This window comes from Tenrec ecaudatus, chromosome 2 (genome assembly GCF_050624435.1).
Source record: "Tenrec ecaudatus isolate mTenEca1 chromosome 2, mTenEca1.hap1, whole genome shotgun sequence".
Taxonomy (NCBI): domain Eukaryota; kingdom Metazoa; phylum Chordata; class Mammalia; order Afrosoricida; family Tenrecidae; genus Tenrec; species Tenrec ecaudatus.
In genome coordinates this window covers 96,573,290-96,589,709 of record NC_134531.1, presented here as the reverse complement: position 1 = coordinate 96,589,709, position 16,420 = coordinate 96,573,290, and the positions used below count along the sequence as shown (strand labels likewise).

Genomic DNA, 16,420 nt, shown 5'->3' with positions numbered 1-16,420 from the left:
GCACTGAAATTCACAGATACCACTGGGGAAGTGCTTTGATGAAATGGACCGATGGGCTCAAACGTAGCTGTCATTGTGCAGACGCAGGCAGCGTTTGGCGCTATTGTACCATGAGTTCAACTGGACTCCAATGCACCTAATAATATTATCCACACCATGAGGGAAACCAAATCTCTGTTCTGTATAAGGTACCAGAAATTTAGTGTTACTCTATTGGCAAGGTCAGCAGTTTGATATCGCCAGGTGCTGGCGTGGAGAAAGCCAGGGCTCTCTAGCTCATAAAGAGTTAAGTCTTGGAAACTCGCAGGGGCAGTTCTACCCTGTCCCATAGGCTTGCTATGAGTTGGCATCGGCTCAGGGAGGGGTTTTTTGGTTTGTTTGTTCAGGACAGTACTACAAGTGCCCTGCCACCTTCTCTGTTTTATCACCTGGTTCACAGTGCACTTGGAGTTTGACGAGGAGCCCCTCCCCGGATAACTGAGACTAAAGGTTGAACAAGGGAGAGCTGTTCCAGGCGCTCTCCTGACATTTCAGGCCTTTGCAGCAGCGCCTCTCTGGTCAGTTCAACCACCTTCTCCGTTGTCTCCTCTACCAACTTCGAGGCTGTTTGGCGGTCCTCCGCGTTTCCCAACGGGATCTCTGGGGCCTTTTCTTCTTCAAGAAAGCACTCTAGACACTGAAAGGAAACTTGATTCTCTAGGGGCCCACTTCACTAATGAACTTGTAGATATCAGTGCCTTTGAACATTTGTGCTTTTACGGTTGTAGCCCCCAAACTTCAGTCGCTTCAACACGAGTTCTTTGGACATTTCCTCCGGTCTAAACGACCTAAGGAGAGTGAAGAGCAGGGACACTGTTTTGAAAAAGTCGAGGGAACATTTGAAAACGGGGAGCAGCAAATCCGTGGGGCGCAGAGGCCTCTGGTAGTGGCGGGGCGGTTCTCCGGGGCTCCATCATTTACTCCCTCCTCCGCAGGGCTGCAGTCCTCTCGGTTCCGGTCTCCTAAGAGCCTATAACGCTCCGCCTTCGCGATGATGGGCACTCCGTCCACCCAATGGCCGTGGAGCACGCCCCGGCGGGGGGTTAGCGGGCTTCTGTCCGCCCATCCGGAACTCTGGACCGCACCTGCAGGTACTGGAAACCCGTAGCCAAGAAAAAGTATTAAATAAAAGAAGAAGAAAGACAAGGAAAAGAAAAAGTACTTGAAAATACACACACACACACACACACACACACCCCAGGCACACGTTCGGATCTGAGCAGGGTGCCTCTCCTGGCCCGCTCCGTCCGCTTTCGGGCCCGGGGGCTTCCCTGCAGTTGCAAAGCGCGGTTTTAGAAAGGACACCCCCCCCCCCGCCCGCAGCCCTTCCCCGGGACTCCCCGTCCCTAGTGCCCGCTCCCCCGGGGGTCCCCCTCGCCGGCAGCCGGGATTCGGCCTCGCGACGCTCCCCGGACGCTGCTTTCGCTTTCGGTCTCGGGCGGGCGGGACGGCTGGCGCAGGTGGCTGACAGGAGGCTGAGCCGGCTCCGACCGGGACCCCCAGGTACAGCGCGCCCCCTCCACCCGCCCCAGCCCCCCAGCCTCGGGACCGGGCTGCGAGCAGAGGACGCCCCACGGGTCTCCGGGGGGGCTGGGGGCCCAAGGCCGAGGCTGCGGGGGGTGGGGGTCACAGGGCCGCGGGCGGCGCGGTGGAGCGCGGCACCTACGGTAGGGGCAGGGGTCGGAGGAGGGGCAGGGGTAGGGGCAGGGAGACCGGGCAGCCGTCCGGGCCCGAGTCGGTGGCGGGCTCGCGGGGTCCGGGGCGGGGAGCAGGCGGAGGCCACTTGGGTCGCGCGCCTGCTCCCTGCACTCCCTGGGCCGCGGGCACCTCCTCTGAGCTGCGCCTCGCCTCGTGGCCGGCCGGATTCCTGTCAGCCTCTAGGACAGCGGCTGTGCTCCTGGAGGAGGCATTAATTAGACTCTCCCTCTCCCCGCTAGGGTGGGCGCCCATCAGCAGTTGCCAAGGAAACTAAGGCAGCTTTGGGTTAACTGCTGGGTGGGAGTTGTTAGGCCGAGCCCCTCCTGTGTTCTGTGGATGGGCATCTTCCCTGCTTCTCTATTTCTTGCCACCATGATCTATCTCCTCACTTCATGTCTGCTTCCAGCTGGATTCTATTCACGTTTGGTTAGTATTTCAGCAAAATGGTCTCTCTGGGCGTCTCAGTCTCCAACTGGGCCTCCACATCCATTTCATAAGAAGAAGTGAAAGATCTGTCAGGGTCTTGACTTAGTCATTTCATGGAGATTCTTAGTGCGGGTTTGCTTCAGAAAGAAATGCCCCGTTTCCTCAGAATATGGTCAACAATTAAGGACGACAATAACAACTCTGCTTCTCCACAACACAAATTTAAATAAAACAAGTTGAACTTCTTGAGTACAAGATAGCCCGAGTTGTGCACATTTCAAGGCAGATAGAAAGTTTAAAATAAACAACAAAAGAAGCCTAGTTGCTGTCAGGTGGATTCTGACTGCTGGCCATCGGCGCCGTGTTTGTCTGAGGAGAGCCGGCTCTGAAGGATTTTCTGAAGCTAATGTTAGCAGTTGCTTGCCAGGTGTCTCTTTCTAGATGCCCTCCTGCCTCTTCAGTGGCAGCAAGAAGTGCTTTATGCATGCCACCTGAAAGCCCACTGCCATGTCTTAGCGACAACACAGCACAAAGGAGAACCTCCCTATTGGGTTTATGTGGCTGTGACTCTTCGCAGGATCATGTTTCTCCTACAGAGCAGCAGCTTTTGCCCAACTCTGACCTTGGAGCTGGCAACCCAGCCTGGAGTCCTGCCCTCACACTCCTTTCACTTTCTGAAGTCCTTGTTCCTGACTTCCTGGATGTGTAGGAAATGTCAGACCCACCAAGTAGGGCTTCTAAAATGGTTTCTAGCTCGTCTTGACTGGGGAGTAAAGCTAAGCAACACAGCCAGATGTACTTTATTGACCACACTGACTGTGAAGATGTTTTTGAATGATAAGATGCCAGCAGACATTAAAAATATGTAAAGAGGTATGTAATCAAGTACAGGACAATGCTTTGACTACGTGATTTCTGGGCTCTGAAACTATGTACAACTCACTGCCATCGAGACGGTGCCAACTCATAGTGACCCTAGAGGATAGGGCAGAACTGGCCCCGTGGGTTTCTGAGACAGTGCCTTTGCAGGGGAGCAGAGAGCCCTGTGTTTCTCCTTCGGAGTGATCGGTGGTTTGAACTGCTGACCTTGTGGACTGCAGCTCATGGGGGAACCATACACCACCAGGGTTCTTTATTATGCACACGGGGGTCTGGGCTTCAAAAGCTGTTGGTATAATTTCATTATATTTTAATCCCATTTTCCATGGACTGTTGGAAGCTCCCTGTATTTAACATCCTGCTTGATTTCCCCCCCTTGGATGTCTCCTTGACCTCTTAAACATATTAAACCATGAACTCTATATTTCCCCTCCTCCTCCATTTAAACCTGCTCTTTCTCTTGCCTTCTCCACCCTTTTAAGAACAGCTCTGACTAGCCAGACATTCAGCTAAGAAAGTTAGGAGCTGGCCCCATCAATCCGTTTCCAATCCATCCTCTGTTGTTAACACTGAAGAGCAAACCACTTGCCGATCATATCTATAATATTTCAAGTTCTTTCTGTCTGTCTTTCTTTTTTAGTATAACAAGATTTTTATTTCTGTGCTCAGTGTAATCACTTAGCCCAAGTAAGGATTTTTCAGTAGTTGCAGTCACACAGAAAAAATATTGTTAAGCACAAGTACTTTCTAATCAGCTTTCTGGTCTTCCCTCTTGCCCACTTCCTGTCTTTGTACTCCACACAATCACCAAGAAGAGCTTCAAAGCATGCACTGGATCTCCACACCTCTTCCCTGAGGATAAGGTCCAAACTCCTCAACAGGCCTCCAAGGCCAGCAGGTGATCCCGCCCCTGTCCTGCCCCAGCTGTGCACTGTGCTCACTGCCTTCCTGCCTCTGTTCATTCTGTTTTGTGTCCTCTCTTCATGTGGTGGTGCTTTCCTTCACAGGCTCAGTTTGTGACAACACACACACACACACACGCACACACAGTATTATAGAATAGCATAACATCGTTGACCTCAAAGAACTTACAGGGATGAAAGCAAGAATGAATTTTATTTTTATAAATTCACCCAGTCACCCCTCAGAAAAACAACACATATACATAAATTTATTAAACTGTTTTTTGATATGTTTAATAAGTGGTTTGTGATTTGAGACTACCCAGAGGCATCTCAGAAAAAAGTGTGGTAATCTACTTAACAAACGAACAAACAAAACCAGTCCCTGTGACCTCTATGGAGCATAGTTTTATTCTGACATAATGGTGTCACCATGAATTAGAATCAACTAGATGGCAATTGGTTACCAATTTTAAATACATATATCTATGTGTCTGTGTATAAATCAAACCCACTGGCATTGAGTTAGTTCTGCCTCTGACACCCTATGAAGGGTTTCTAAGACTATACATCTTTATGAGAGCGGCTAGCTTCATCTTTCTCCGGTGGTGAATCTAGTGGGTTTAAGCCTCCCACCTTGTGGCTAGCAAACCAACACCTTGCCTGCCTGCCTCTCTCTCTCTCTCTCTGTCTCTCTCTCTCTTTCTATCTCTCTCTCTCTCTCTCTCTCTCTCTCTCTCACACACACACACATACACACGCTTCAAAAAGCTCATGGAAGGATGGAATTGGTAATATAGAGTTTTGCTAAGCCCTCATCTACATCTATGGAGCCCTGGTTGTGTAGGGGATTACATATGAGCAATTGATTTCATAAGTTGCTCGTGGGGAGAAAGATACAGCTTTCTGTTCTCATAAAGATTTGCGACCTCAGACAATCAAAGCCAGTTCTACTCTTGCCTAGGGAGTTGTGATGAGTTGGCATAAACTTAATGGCAGTTGGTTGATTTCTTTATGTAAATGAGTGTGTGCATGTCTGTCCCTGGAGAGGGCAAGTAGTTTGTGCTCAACTTTTAACCAGAAAGTTGGTGGCTCTCATTCACCCAGGTACCACAGAAGAAAGGCCTGGTGACCTGTTTCCATAAATAGTGTAGCCCAGAAGATCCCAGAGAGCAATTTTACTCTGAAACACATGGGGTTGACATGAGTTGGAATTGATGGAACAATTTTTTTCTATATATATGTATATATACATATATATATACATATATATATATCTGTTTATATGTTTTAGACATACAAATATATAGATAGATACACTCAACTGTATCTATGTACAACTCTTTTTTGAAGCACTAAGACAATGATGAGAAAGGTACATCTGTGATCCTCAGACCACACAAAGGAGAAGCAGAATTCCTGCCCCCCCACCCCCGCCCAAGGATGATTGCCACAAGGCAGAGGTCAGACAGGCCTCCACTCCTTTATACTTCTTCACCTATTCTGACACCATTCTTCACATGACACTCTCTGGGTTCAATAATTCATTGCAATGGCCATAAAGAATTCACAGAAAAGACTCACAATTATGAGGCTTTATTACGGAAATCCCTCTACTTCCTGTCAGTTTGTTGTGCTGCAGTGGCTTGGGTGTTGGGATGATGCTGGAAGCGAGATCACTGGTATTTTCAAATACCAGCAGCGTGACCCAGAATAAGTAGGTTTCAGCATGGCTTCCAGGCTAAGAATAGACTATGAAGAAGGGATAGATTGTCCACTTCAGAAGTATCAAAACCTTATGGATAGCACTGAAACATTGTCAGATACTGAAACCCCATGGATATCATCATACCATTGTCAGAGATGGTGCCAGAAGATGAGCCCCTCAGGTCAAAGGGCACTCAAAATATGACTGATAAAGAGCTGCTTTCTCCAAGTAGAGTGAACCATAGTGACGTGGACTGAGAAAAGCCTGCAAGAGTGAAGCCTTCAGGGCCCGTGTTTGCTGATAGGGCTTGACTCAAAATGAGAAGAAACAGCTGGACACATCTATTAATAACTGGAACTTGAAATGCATCAAGTCTGAATATAGGAAAGTTAGAAATCATCAACACTGTTGTTGGCGTTGAATGCCATCATCGGCCCTAACTCACAGCGACCCTATACACAACAGAATGAAACACTGCCCAATCCTGAGCCATCCCCACAATGGTTCCTCTACTTGAGCTCCTAGATGCAGCCACTGTGTCCATCCATCTCATTGAGGGCCTTCCTCTTTTTTGCTGCCACTCCACTTTGCCTAACATGATATCCTTCTCCAGGGACTGGTTTGTCCAGAAAATATGTACTAAATGTGTAAGACAAAGTCTTGCCATCGTTGCCTCTAAGGAGTTCTGTTGGCCTTACTTCTTCCAATACAGATCAATATTCTTTTTCAGCACCGCAATTCCAAACACATCTATCCTTCGATGGAATTCCTATTCAATGCCTCACTCTCACATGCATACGACACAATGGGGAACGCCATGGCTTCAGTCAGGCACACCTCAGTCCTCAAAATTACATCTTTCTCTTCATTACTCTCAAGAGGTCTTGTGCAGCACATTTATCTAATGCAGTACATATTTTGCTTCCATGGGCATTGATTGTGGATCCAATAAAAAATCCAGTCAAAATCCTTGCTCTTTTCTCCATTTGTCATGATGTTACCTATTTGTCTCATGAGGATTTGGGCCTTCCGTACATTGAGCTGTGATCCGCACTGACATTCACCAAGTGCTTCAATTCACCATCACTTTCAGCTAGCAATGTTGTGTTATCTGCTTATCTTAGGTTGTTAATAAGCCATTCTTCCAATCATGATGCCATATTCTTGTTTTTATAAGCCAGCTTCTCTGATGATTTGCTTAGCAGATAGACTGAACAAGTATGGTGACCAACCCTGCCACACACATCATTCCTGATTGTAAACCATGCAGTATTCCCTTGTTTTCCCATAACTGCCTCTTGATTCATATACAAGTTCTTCGAGGACTGGTCTCTCCTGACAGGATGTTCAAGGTGTGTAAGCACAATGTAGCGTTATGGAATTCTTCTTCTCTAGTTTACCCATAGTTTATTACAGTCCACACAATCAAATGCTTTTTCACAGTCAATGAAACACAAGTCAACATCTTTCTGGTAGTCTCTGCATTGAGCCAAAACCAGCTGACATCAGCAATGATATCCTTTGTTCCACATCCTCTTCTGAACCCAGACTAAACTACCGGCAGTTCCTTTTCAATGTTCATGCTTCAAGCAGTTCCTGCTTCAACTATTACTGGATTATTTTAAGCAAAAATTTACAATGTGTGTGATATCAGTAATATCATTCTATAGTTTGAGCCTTCTGTTGGGTCACTTTTCTTTGGAATGGGCACAAATATAGATCTCTTCCAGTCAGTTGACTAGATAGCTGACTTCCAAATTTCCTGGCATAGGTGAGTGAATGCTTCCAGTGCTTCTTCAGCTTTCTGAAACATTTCAATGGTGTTCCTCAATTCCTGGAATTTTGGTTAATGCATTCCATGCAGTTTGAACATCTTCCTTCAGCACCTGGGGTTCTTGCTTACATGGTACCTCCTGAAATGGTGGACTTTCGACTAGTTTTTTTCTGGTAAAGTGACTTTGTGTTCTTTCCATCTTCTCTTGATGCTTCCTGGATCATTCAATATTTTGCCTATAAAATCTTTCAAAATTGCAACTCAAGGCTTGATGTACCCACTGTGGCAATCCATCTCATTGAGGGCCTTCCTCTTATTCACCCCTTCCACTTTACCAAGCATGATGTTCTTCCTGAAGGACTGGTCTCTCCTGACAAGATGTTCAAGGTGTGTAAGACGAAGTTTTGCCATCCTTGCTTCTAAGGAGCACCCTGGCCATACTTCTAAGATGGATCGGTTTGTCCTTTTAGCAGTCCATGTTACTTTCAATATTCTCCAACAACCCCAATTAAAATGCATCATTTTCCCCCTGTCTTCCTTATTCAGTGTCCAACTTTCATGTGAATATGACACAACTGAAAGTGCTGTGATTTGGGTCAGGCCACTTTAGCCCTCAAAGTAATGTCCTTGCTTTTCAACACTCTGAAGTGGTCTTGAACAGCAGATTTACCTACTGCATTGCATCTTTTGATCTCTTGAGTGCTGCTAACTGGCTCATATTAGTTGACTCCATATTGACCCCACTTGTAGAAAAATAACCGAGACTGCCGTGGTCGTGGTCTTTCAATCGTGTGCACGGTGAGACTTCACAAAGTGCAAGCGGCCACATAAGAACGTAGAAAGTGAAAGCACAGAGACTTTGGAAGCAGTGAAAGCAAGGCTACTTGGATTCCATTCTAAACTTGGCTCAATCACATGCAGTTGTCTTTTGGAGAGAGAGAGAGAGAGAGAGAGAGAGAGAGAGAGAGAGAGAGAGAGAGAGAGAGAGAGAGAGAGAGAGAGACTGTGTGTTTTCCTTCTGTGTCCTCACTCCAAAGTGGGGCTAAGAAGAGAGATAATGTGTGTAAAGTACCTGACTGCTTAACAACAGGAGCCTGATAGATATTGGCTCTTTTCCTTACTTGGCTTCTATCCCTGCAAGTGCTTGTGGAGGTTTAACCTCAAAAAGACTTGTGCTCCTGCGGGGAAGAGCCTGTTTATATTGAGGAGGCGCCAATTCTTGAGAACCTTCATTTGAACTGCACCCTTTTAAGAGAATTATGAATCAAAACAGACTCTGTAAAACCTGCCCAAACAATGAAAGGCTGTGTTTTAAAAGCAGAACGCTCACTATTATAAGTGAAGGTTGCCAAGAAGAGCTGCATTTTCGAGGGAAAGAGCCAAACACACAGAACACAATCACAGAATCTTGGCTGTACCTATTGGGGCTCAACGAGGAAAATCCTTGGTGACATCCTTTATTTATGCCAATGGGCCTCATAGACACACAATGTATTTCTAGGTGCCATGGGAAATACAGACATACATATACTGTTCTTGTTTGCAAGGAGCTTATAATATTCAGGAAAGATGTTAAGTGTGTGTAGTATTAAAAAGTCTTTGTGTGGTAAGAAACCATGAGAGGAAATATGAAGTCACGTATGCCTGAAATGTTCAGGGAAGAGTTCTGTGGGATGTCTGATTTAAATTGGGTCTTGATCAACAAAGTCCACAGGGAAGAAGCACACCAGCCGGTGTAATCCAAGGATTGTAAATAATATAATCCGAAGCTAGAGGAGGGAATGGAATCAGAGTTTAAACTGCGAGTGCCTGGTTTGCAGAAGGCTATGGATGACAGCGGAAGCCCCCTATCCACCTGCGGGATCCACACATGAATTAAGCCTCTGGTGACAGCGAAGGGCTGTGAATAGCCTTGTTATCAGACAGAGAGCATTGCGAAGTCCATTTTTGCACACGTAGTTAGGTCAAAATGTAATATGTGATCTCCCCTTTGGCCCATTTAAAAGTTCTTTTAGTGTAAAAAACGTGAAGGGGAAGTGCATGTGGATTAAGCCCCTAGTGAATCCCCTTGACCATCAACTAAGGAATGTGAACAGCTTGGCTCACAAGTAGAGTGCATTGGGAAGAGATGGTTGCAGCTGCAGTTAGGTTAAAATTTAACAACCTGTCATTGGACCTTCCTAATGATCCATGTGTATTTGTTCTAGTTTTTAATATTTTCCTCTCTCTTTTCATTTGAAGTTTTACTCGGTTACTGTTGTCAGTTTTCAAAAATGTTTTCCTGTCTATGAAATCCAGGACAGGTAAATCGATAGAGACAGGAACTGGGCTAATGGTTCCTTGGGGGTGTGGCAGGAGAGATTGAGGGGGAATGGGAAGTTAATAATGATGAGTACAAGAAAAAAGAAAATTATCTGAAATGGATTTTGGTGATGATTGAAGATCTCTTCTCGATGCGATTAAACTATTGACTTGTAAATGTGAATTATATGCCTATGAAACTACTAACAAATAAATAACTGCGTCTTGAAAGAAAGCTGAGTTGGAGGGAATTCTTCAACAGAGACGTAGAGAGAGAAAAGTACTGAGAATATATATTCTGCTATCACCCAAAGCACACAGTTGGAGCCTAGGATGGACGTACATGTTGCCAGACCCAGGGGGTCTTGGCTGCCTGGTCAAGAAGTCTGAAATGGACGGAATCTTTTAAAGGCTGCTGTGGGGAAGTTGTTCAGTCTGGTGTCGTAGGGGAGTGAGCTTCATTTCAATCCTTTAATCTCAACTATTGAGCCAGTGTTCTCCCCAAATCCGCCCAATAAGGCACACTCCTTGATTTGGGCTCCTTAAAAAAGGAGTAAAGAGAAACACACATGTAAACAGCAGAAGTTCAGTAAAGTGTTACAAATTCTCAATGAGAATTCTGTCCAGGAGTCCGTGGAGAATGAAATTCAGTGGCGCACACAATGGCTGAGGCCCATTGTAACCTTCTCCCTGCAAGTTGAGTCAATGATACAAAGCAGGTCGTTTTCCCCTCTGTAAAGACCTGGCTCTTGTGGACACGTCCTCATTTATCTATTCACGCTGGGTGAGTACATTCTGACCCTCAGCCTGTCACTCTCCCATGTTCCACGTTCGTTTCCTGCCACAGCTTCGTTGTCTTTGAGAGACTGCCATGTTCTTCTTGGCCCCTTATGGACGCAACTCTACAAAGCCGGCAGAGCTCTCCCCACACAGCCTTCAGTCACTCCAGATGCCTGGCTCTCAGCTTAGAACCAGGGGAAGATGTAGATGTGGCTGTTGGAGCAAGCTCAAGGCCATCCAGCGTCCTGACATGCCTGAACGTGCCAGCTCCGCGCCTCTCTCTAGCTTGGTCACCAGCTACTCCAGTAAGCTTCTGCTCTCAGACAGTTCTCGTGGACGCAGGACACGGGTCACTTTACTCTCGAGGCCCTGAACTTCGGGAAAACCCGTTCTCCTGCACCCAGCCCCGAGACACGGCCTGAGGTTCGAGGGCAGAGACGCCTTCCTGTTCTTATGCTCAAATGCTGTTCTCCAACTGGCCCCCTCCTCTGTAGCTGGAAATAAACTTGTGTTGGTCCCTAGACCCGCGGTTCTCAACTTGTGGGTCGAGACCCCTTTGGGGGTCAAGTGACCCTTTCACAGGGGTCGCCTGATTCATAGCAGTAGCAAAATGACAGTGATGAAGTAGCAATGAAAGTAATGTTATGGTTGGGGGGTCACCACACAGGAGGAACTGTGTGAAAGGCCTGAGGAAGGTTGAGAGTCACTGCCCTAGACAAAACCAAACAATGCTTGCTCTCCCCGCTCACATCTCCTTTCCGCCCCATCTGCGTCGTGCCTTTGGAGCCGGCATGGCCTCGGCGGTTGACTGTCTCTCCTGGATTAGTACCCTTCTGTTTAGCTTCCAGATCCTCTCAGGGTAGGGAGATAGGTAGTTTAGACGAAGCATTTTAGAAGGGGGCCAGAACAAAGAATGAGGGACTGAGGACAGGACATCAGTTATTGCCTTCCACCACATAAGGCTCAAAAGATAAGACCAAGATTGAACTCAAACGGAGTCAATTCCAAGTCAAGGCGACAAGGATTTTGTAGGAGGTTAGCAATGCTGGCTCCTTAAACAAATGTTTCTTGTTTTTCTTTTAACCCAATTGCTAGGCTGTTCTTAGCACCAACTTCACTATTCCCTCTGGAGATGCAGGCAGTCATAGTTTTAAAAGTCTCTTTAGGTAATGTTCAGGAGCCCAGGTGGAGTAGTGGTTACACATTGGGCTGAGATTTGTAAAGTCAGCAGTTCAAAACCACCAGCTGCTCTGAGGGAGAAATACAGGACTTTCTACAGCTCTAAAGAGGTGCAGCCTCAGACCCTTTCAGGGCAGTTCTACCTGTCCTATAGGGTCACTGTGAGTCAGCATCAACTCCATGGCAGTGAGAGGGCTTTTTTTTTTTTTTTTTGGTAGGTAATGCTAACATGCAACCAGAGTTGAGACCCTCTGACTTATTTCATAGAGAGAATTTCCTGGACCATCGCTGTCTGAGGGATCTGCATTGTAGCCTGACTACTTTTCTGTTCCGGTCAGAGCTTGAGGGAATTAGAACTAATTAGCTGAGGTCACCCTGGTTTGATTCCCAGCCAGTGCACCTCACGTTCAGCCTGTCAGTGCTAGCTTGCTGTTGCTCTGATGGTGAACAGATTTCCACGGAGCTTCCCAAGAAGACAGCCGAGGAAGAAAGGCTTGGCAACCTGCCACCAAAAAGCAGCGGAGGGACCCCATCATCTGCAGTCACTCAGGCAGCATTTCATTCTGTTGTGCTTGTGGTGACTGCAGGTGGGAGGCCTAATCCATGGCAGCGAATAGCAACCTATTGTTGCTCACCAGAGTGTTGTTCACCAGAGTGTTGTTCACCAGAGTGTTGCTCACCACAGTGTTACTCACCATAGTGTTGCTCACCATAGTGTTACTCACCACAGTGTTACTCACCACAGTGTTACTCACCATAGTGTTACTCACCAGTGTTACTCACCATAGTGTTACCATAGTGTTGCTCACCATAGTGTTACTAACCAGTGTTACTCACCATAGTGTTGCTCACCATAGTGTTACTAATCAGTGTTATTAACCATAGTGTTGCTCACCATAGTGTTACTAACCATAGTGTTGCTAACGATAGTGTTACTAACCAGTGTTACTCACCATAGTGTTGCTAACGATAGTGTTACTAACCAGTGTTACTTACCCTAGTGTTGCTCGCCATAGTGTTGCTCACCAGAGTTACTAACCATAGTGTTACTAACTATATTGTTGCTAACTATGTTTTACTAACCATATTATTGCTAACTGTATTATTGTTAGTCATATTGTTACGAGCCATATTATCGCGAACCATATTGTTCCTAACCATATTATTGCTAACTACATTGTTGCTAGCCACATTGTTACTAACCATATTATTGTCAGTCATATTGTGCCAGCCATAATATTGCAAACCATATTGTTGCTAGCCTCTTCTGTGAATCAGTAACACACGGAAGGGAATTTTGCTTCCAGGAAAAGACCTAGCATTTATGGAAAATGGTCGCTCTGTCTATTAATTCTGAAATCAAATGATAACATTTTAATAATTCTCGATTTTCATTTCTTTAATGTTGCTTTCAAACACTTGTTCCCGTAGGTATTTTGAGCAAGGAGAAGATGATATCTCCGCGCCTCCCATGGCCATTTGCAAGCATGTCTTTTCTGCTAGTCTCCTCACTAATGACTCTCTTAATGGTGTCAACTCCTTCGTGGTGCCAGAGCAGGGGCACCACAGCTCCAAAAGCTAGCAATGGAGAGCCATTTCCTTGGAATAAAATGCGACTTCCTGAGCATGTCATCCCCGTTCATTATGATCTCTTGATCCATGCAAATCTCACCACTCTGACCTTCTGGGGGACGACAGAGGTCAGAATCGTGGTCAGCCAGCCCACCAGCACCATTGTCCTGCACAGTCACCATCTGCAAATATCTAAGGTGACCCTCAGGAAAGGGACTGGAGAGAGGCCGTCTGAAGATCTGCTGAGGGTCCTGGAATATGAGCCTCATGAGCAAATCGCACTCGTGGCTCCCGAGCCCCTCCTTGTTGGGGTCCCTTACACTATTGGTATCGACTATGCTGGCAATCTTTCTGAGAGTTTCCATGGCTTTTATAAAAGCACCTACAGAACCAAGGAAGGAGAAATGAGGTAATTTTTTCTTTTTTATATGCTTCAAATGTTCACATTAAATCTGCGTGTTCAGATGGACCATCCTGTAAAACTCCCATTATCCTTGACTAGGAGCCCCGGTGGCGAGGTGGTTGTGCACTGGGCTGTTAACCACAAGTCTGTCAGGCGTTCTGCTCCTGTAAGGAGTTGCCGCCGCAGAACCCCCAGGGGGAAGTTCCTCCCTGTCCTGTAGGCTCCTTCTGAGTCAGCACCAAGCTGATGGCAGTGAGTTTGAAGGGGTTTAATCACTGAACAGCCCTCTCTTTGTTCTGACATCTTCTTTATAGAATTAAAAACGGTAACAGTTTCCCTCTTTCCCTTCTCATTTTCCTTTGTCACCTTCTTTTAACCACTTTCCCTTCTCCCAGCTCCATCAGAATAAACACCTGCTCGTTAGTTTGCTTACATTTCTGAGATCTAGTAGCCAATTGTTCTAATGCTGTAGGCACACTATGCCTCACCTACTGGGTTTGGATCTGTTCTCAAGGAGGTGACCCATTTTGGGAGAGTTTGTTGTAAATTTTATAATTAAAATTCATTTCTGGATTATACTACCTTACATTTATGATGGCATTTTCTACAAGTAAAAATGTCAGGTGCTTTTTGACCTCTAGAAAATAATAAACTAATAAAAAGATTTTTAAAAAGTAAACTGTATCCAAACCATAACCCTAGAAATAATTGCTACTGCTACTTTATGGAAACATTCATTCAGACTACTTTCTGGATATGCATACATACATACTATTTGTGATAAATAAATTGGAAGTGTCTTATATTTCCTGATATATAGCAATGCTTTTTTACTTACTATGTTGGGGAGGTATTTTATGTGGCTGACTGTCAATGTGCAGCAACATGTTAATGACTGTTTGTGGTCTATTAAATGCTTTTGCATTCCTATATTTAACTAATCTCTCAGAGATGGAAATTAGATCACTGTCAACTTCTCAGACATCTTTGCAATTGTACCTTTCAATAATTTCTTAGTCTTTTTAAAAAAAGAATAAATGTAAACTGGCTAGGTCCCACTGTCTGTCCATTTGCCACATTCCCTCACCCTTCGCCGAGACTGGCAAGGTTAGTGGCGGGAACCCGGAGTCGCTTTGCGAGGAAAACATGAAATGAGGCTCTCTGCTTCCTCCAAGAGGCACAGAAGGAGCTTTGCTGGCATCGTGCTTAAAAAGGTTGGCTGCGTACTGAAAGGTTGGTGGTATGAATCCACTAGGCACTCCCTGGGATAAAGAGGTGGCAGTCTGTGCCCGTCAAGATTTAGAGCTTTGGAAACATTGTAGGGTCTCTATAGGGTCACTCGGAGCTGGAACTGATAGCGGGCTTAGTATTGTGCAACTTTTGAGATTTCTATGGACCATGTGTAGATTTTTTCTTTTTTGAATGGCCCGAGATGATCTTTGCTCCCTACATGAAGACTTGGCTGGATTTTTTTCCGTACCAATTTTTAAGAGATCATTATTGATGCAGGATACCCACCACTTTGCCAAATTTGCCTTAATTAACCGTGTTCAGTATTTAAAGAATTGGTTGATTATAGTGTATGCCATATAAAAGATTGTTTATTTCTTTATGTGTGTGCACATGTGTTCATAGCCATCAATCTAAGGTGACTTTAGAAATGAAGAAAAACAAAGAAGCACTACTGGAGTCCCTGGTGCTTCATTTTTCGTCCTTGGCTACAATTCTAGGGTGCTTGCATCAACCCAGTTTGAACCCACTGCAGCCCGGATGGCCTTTCCCTGCTTCGATGAACCGGCCCTGAAAGCGAGTTTCTCAGTCAGGATCAGAAGGGATCCAAGGCACCTCGCCATCTCCAATATGCCTTTGGTAAGCCCTCAGTCCTGTATTTCCACCCTAAGAAAACCCTACGAATTTGTGACTTGTATTAACTCGGCTACAGTTCACTCTGGGGCCACCTGTCTTGATTGATTTACAGAGAGCTGCTAACCTTTCTTTTCAGTTCCTACTTTGACTTTGCTTTCAAACCACAATTTATTTTCAATCAGAGAAAAAAATACTACCCACCCCTCCCCCCAAAAAGGATAAGATTCAAAAGGAAGCAGATCAGATTCCTGATATTAAAAGCGGCATCTATTTGATCCATGTTGATAACTGTATTGAATTCAGGTAAAGTTTCAATGATGGTACCCTATGTTTGGCTAGCACACTATCAAGCACTTGAACTCTCATGTCCTCATAAGAGTGTTTAAAAGAATTTTAGAGAAACTACTTTGTCTAAAAAGGTCAGATTTCTGCAGTTATTTCTGGATTGTCTATGTATTATTGCTAACTGTATTGACTGAAAGTGGCACTCAGTAAATTAAATGAGATGTTGTATTGGTTGAATCTGCTGCCGAATAACTCACTTAAATGTTAAAATGTTAAAAAGCCAAGACTGTCTTTTTGAAGAATAAGGTACACCTGTCTCCAATGACTTCATATGCACAGTGAAGTTAGACAAGGAATAAGGAAATCGGATAATGAATAAGTAAGACCGCGGAACATTTGATGCATTTGGATGATGGCGTTGGTAAAGAATAGTGACTGTACCAGGGATTGCCAGGAGAACAAACACACCTGTCTTGGAAGAAGTACAGCCAGAGTACTTCTGGGAAGTGAGGACGGAGAGACTTTGTCTCATGTGTAGTGGCCATGTTCCCACGAGAGACCAGTACTTGGAAAAGAATGTCGTGTTTGGTTAAAGTGGAAGCTCCTCA

General features: G+C 45.4%; 1 protein-coding gene across 1 annotated transcript in view; it reads left to right on the top strand.

The window, feature by feature from the left end:
• Nucleotides 1-1,374: 1,374 nt before the first annotated feature.
• The window catches only part of ERAP1 (endoplasmic reticulum aminopeptidase 1), a 46,129-nt gene continuing 31,083 nt past the window's right edge, over nt 1,375-16,420 (top strand). The window contains exons 1-3 of the mRNA XM_075541301.1: nt 1,375-1,542; nt 13,118-13,667; nt 15,392-15,530. Of these exons, the coding sequence (XP_075397416.1) occupies nt 13,138-13,667; nt 15,392-15,530 (669 nt within the window). The 5' untranslated portion in view covers nt 1,375-1,542; nt 13,118-13,137. The remainder of the gene's footprint in view (nt 1,543-13,117; nt 13,668-15,391; nt 15,531-16,420) is intronic.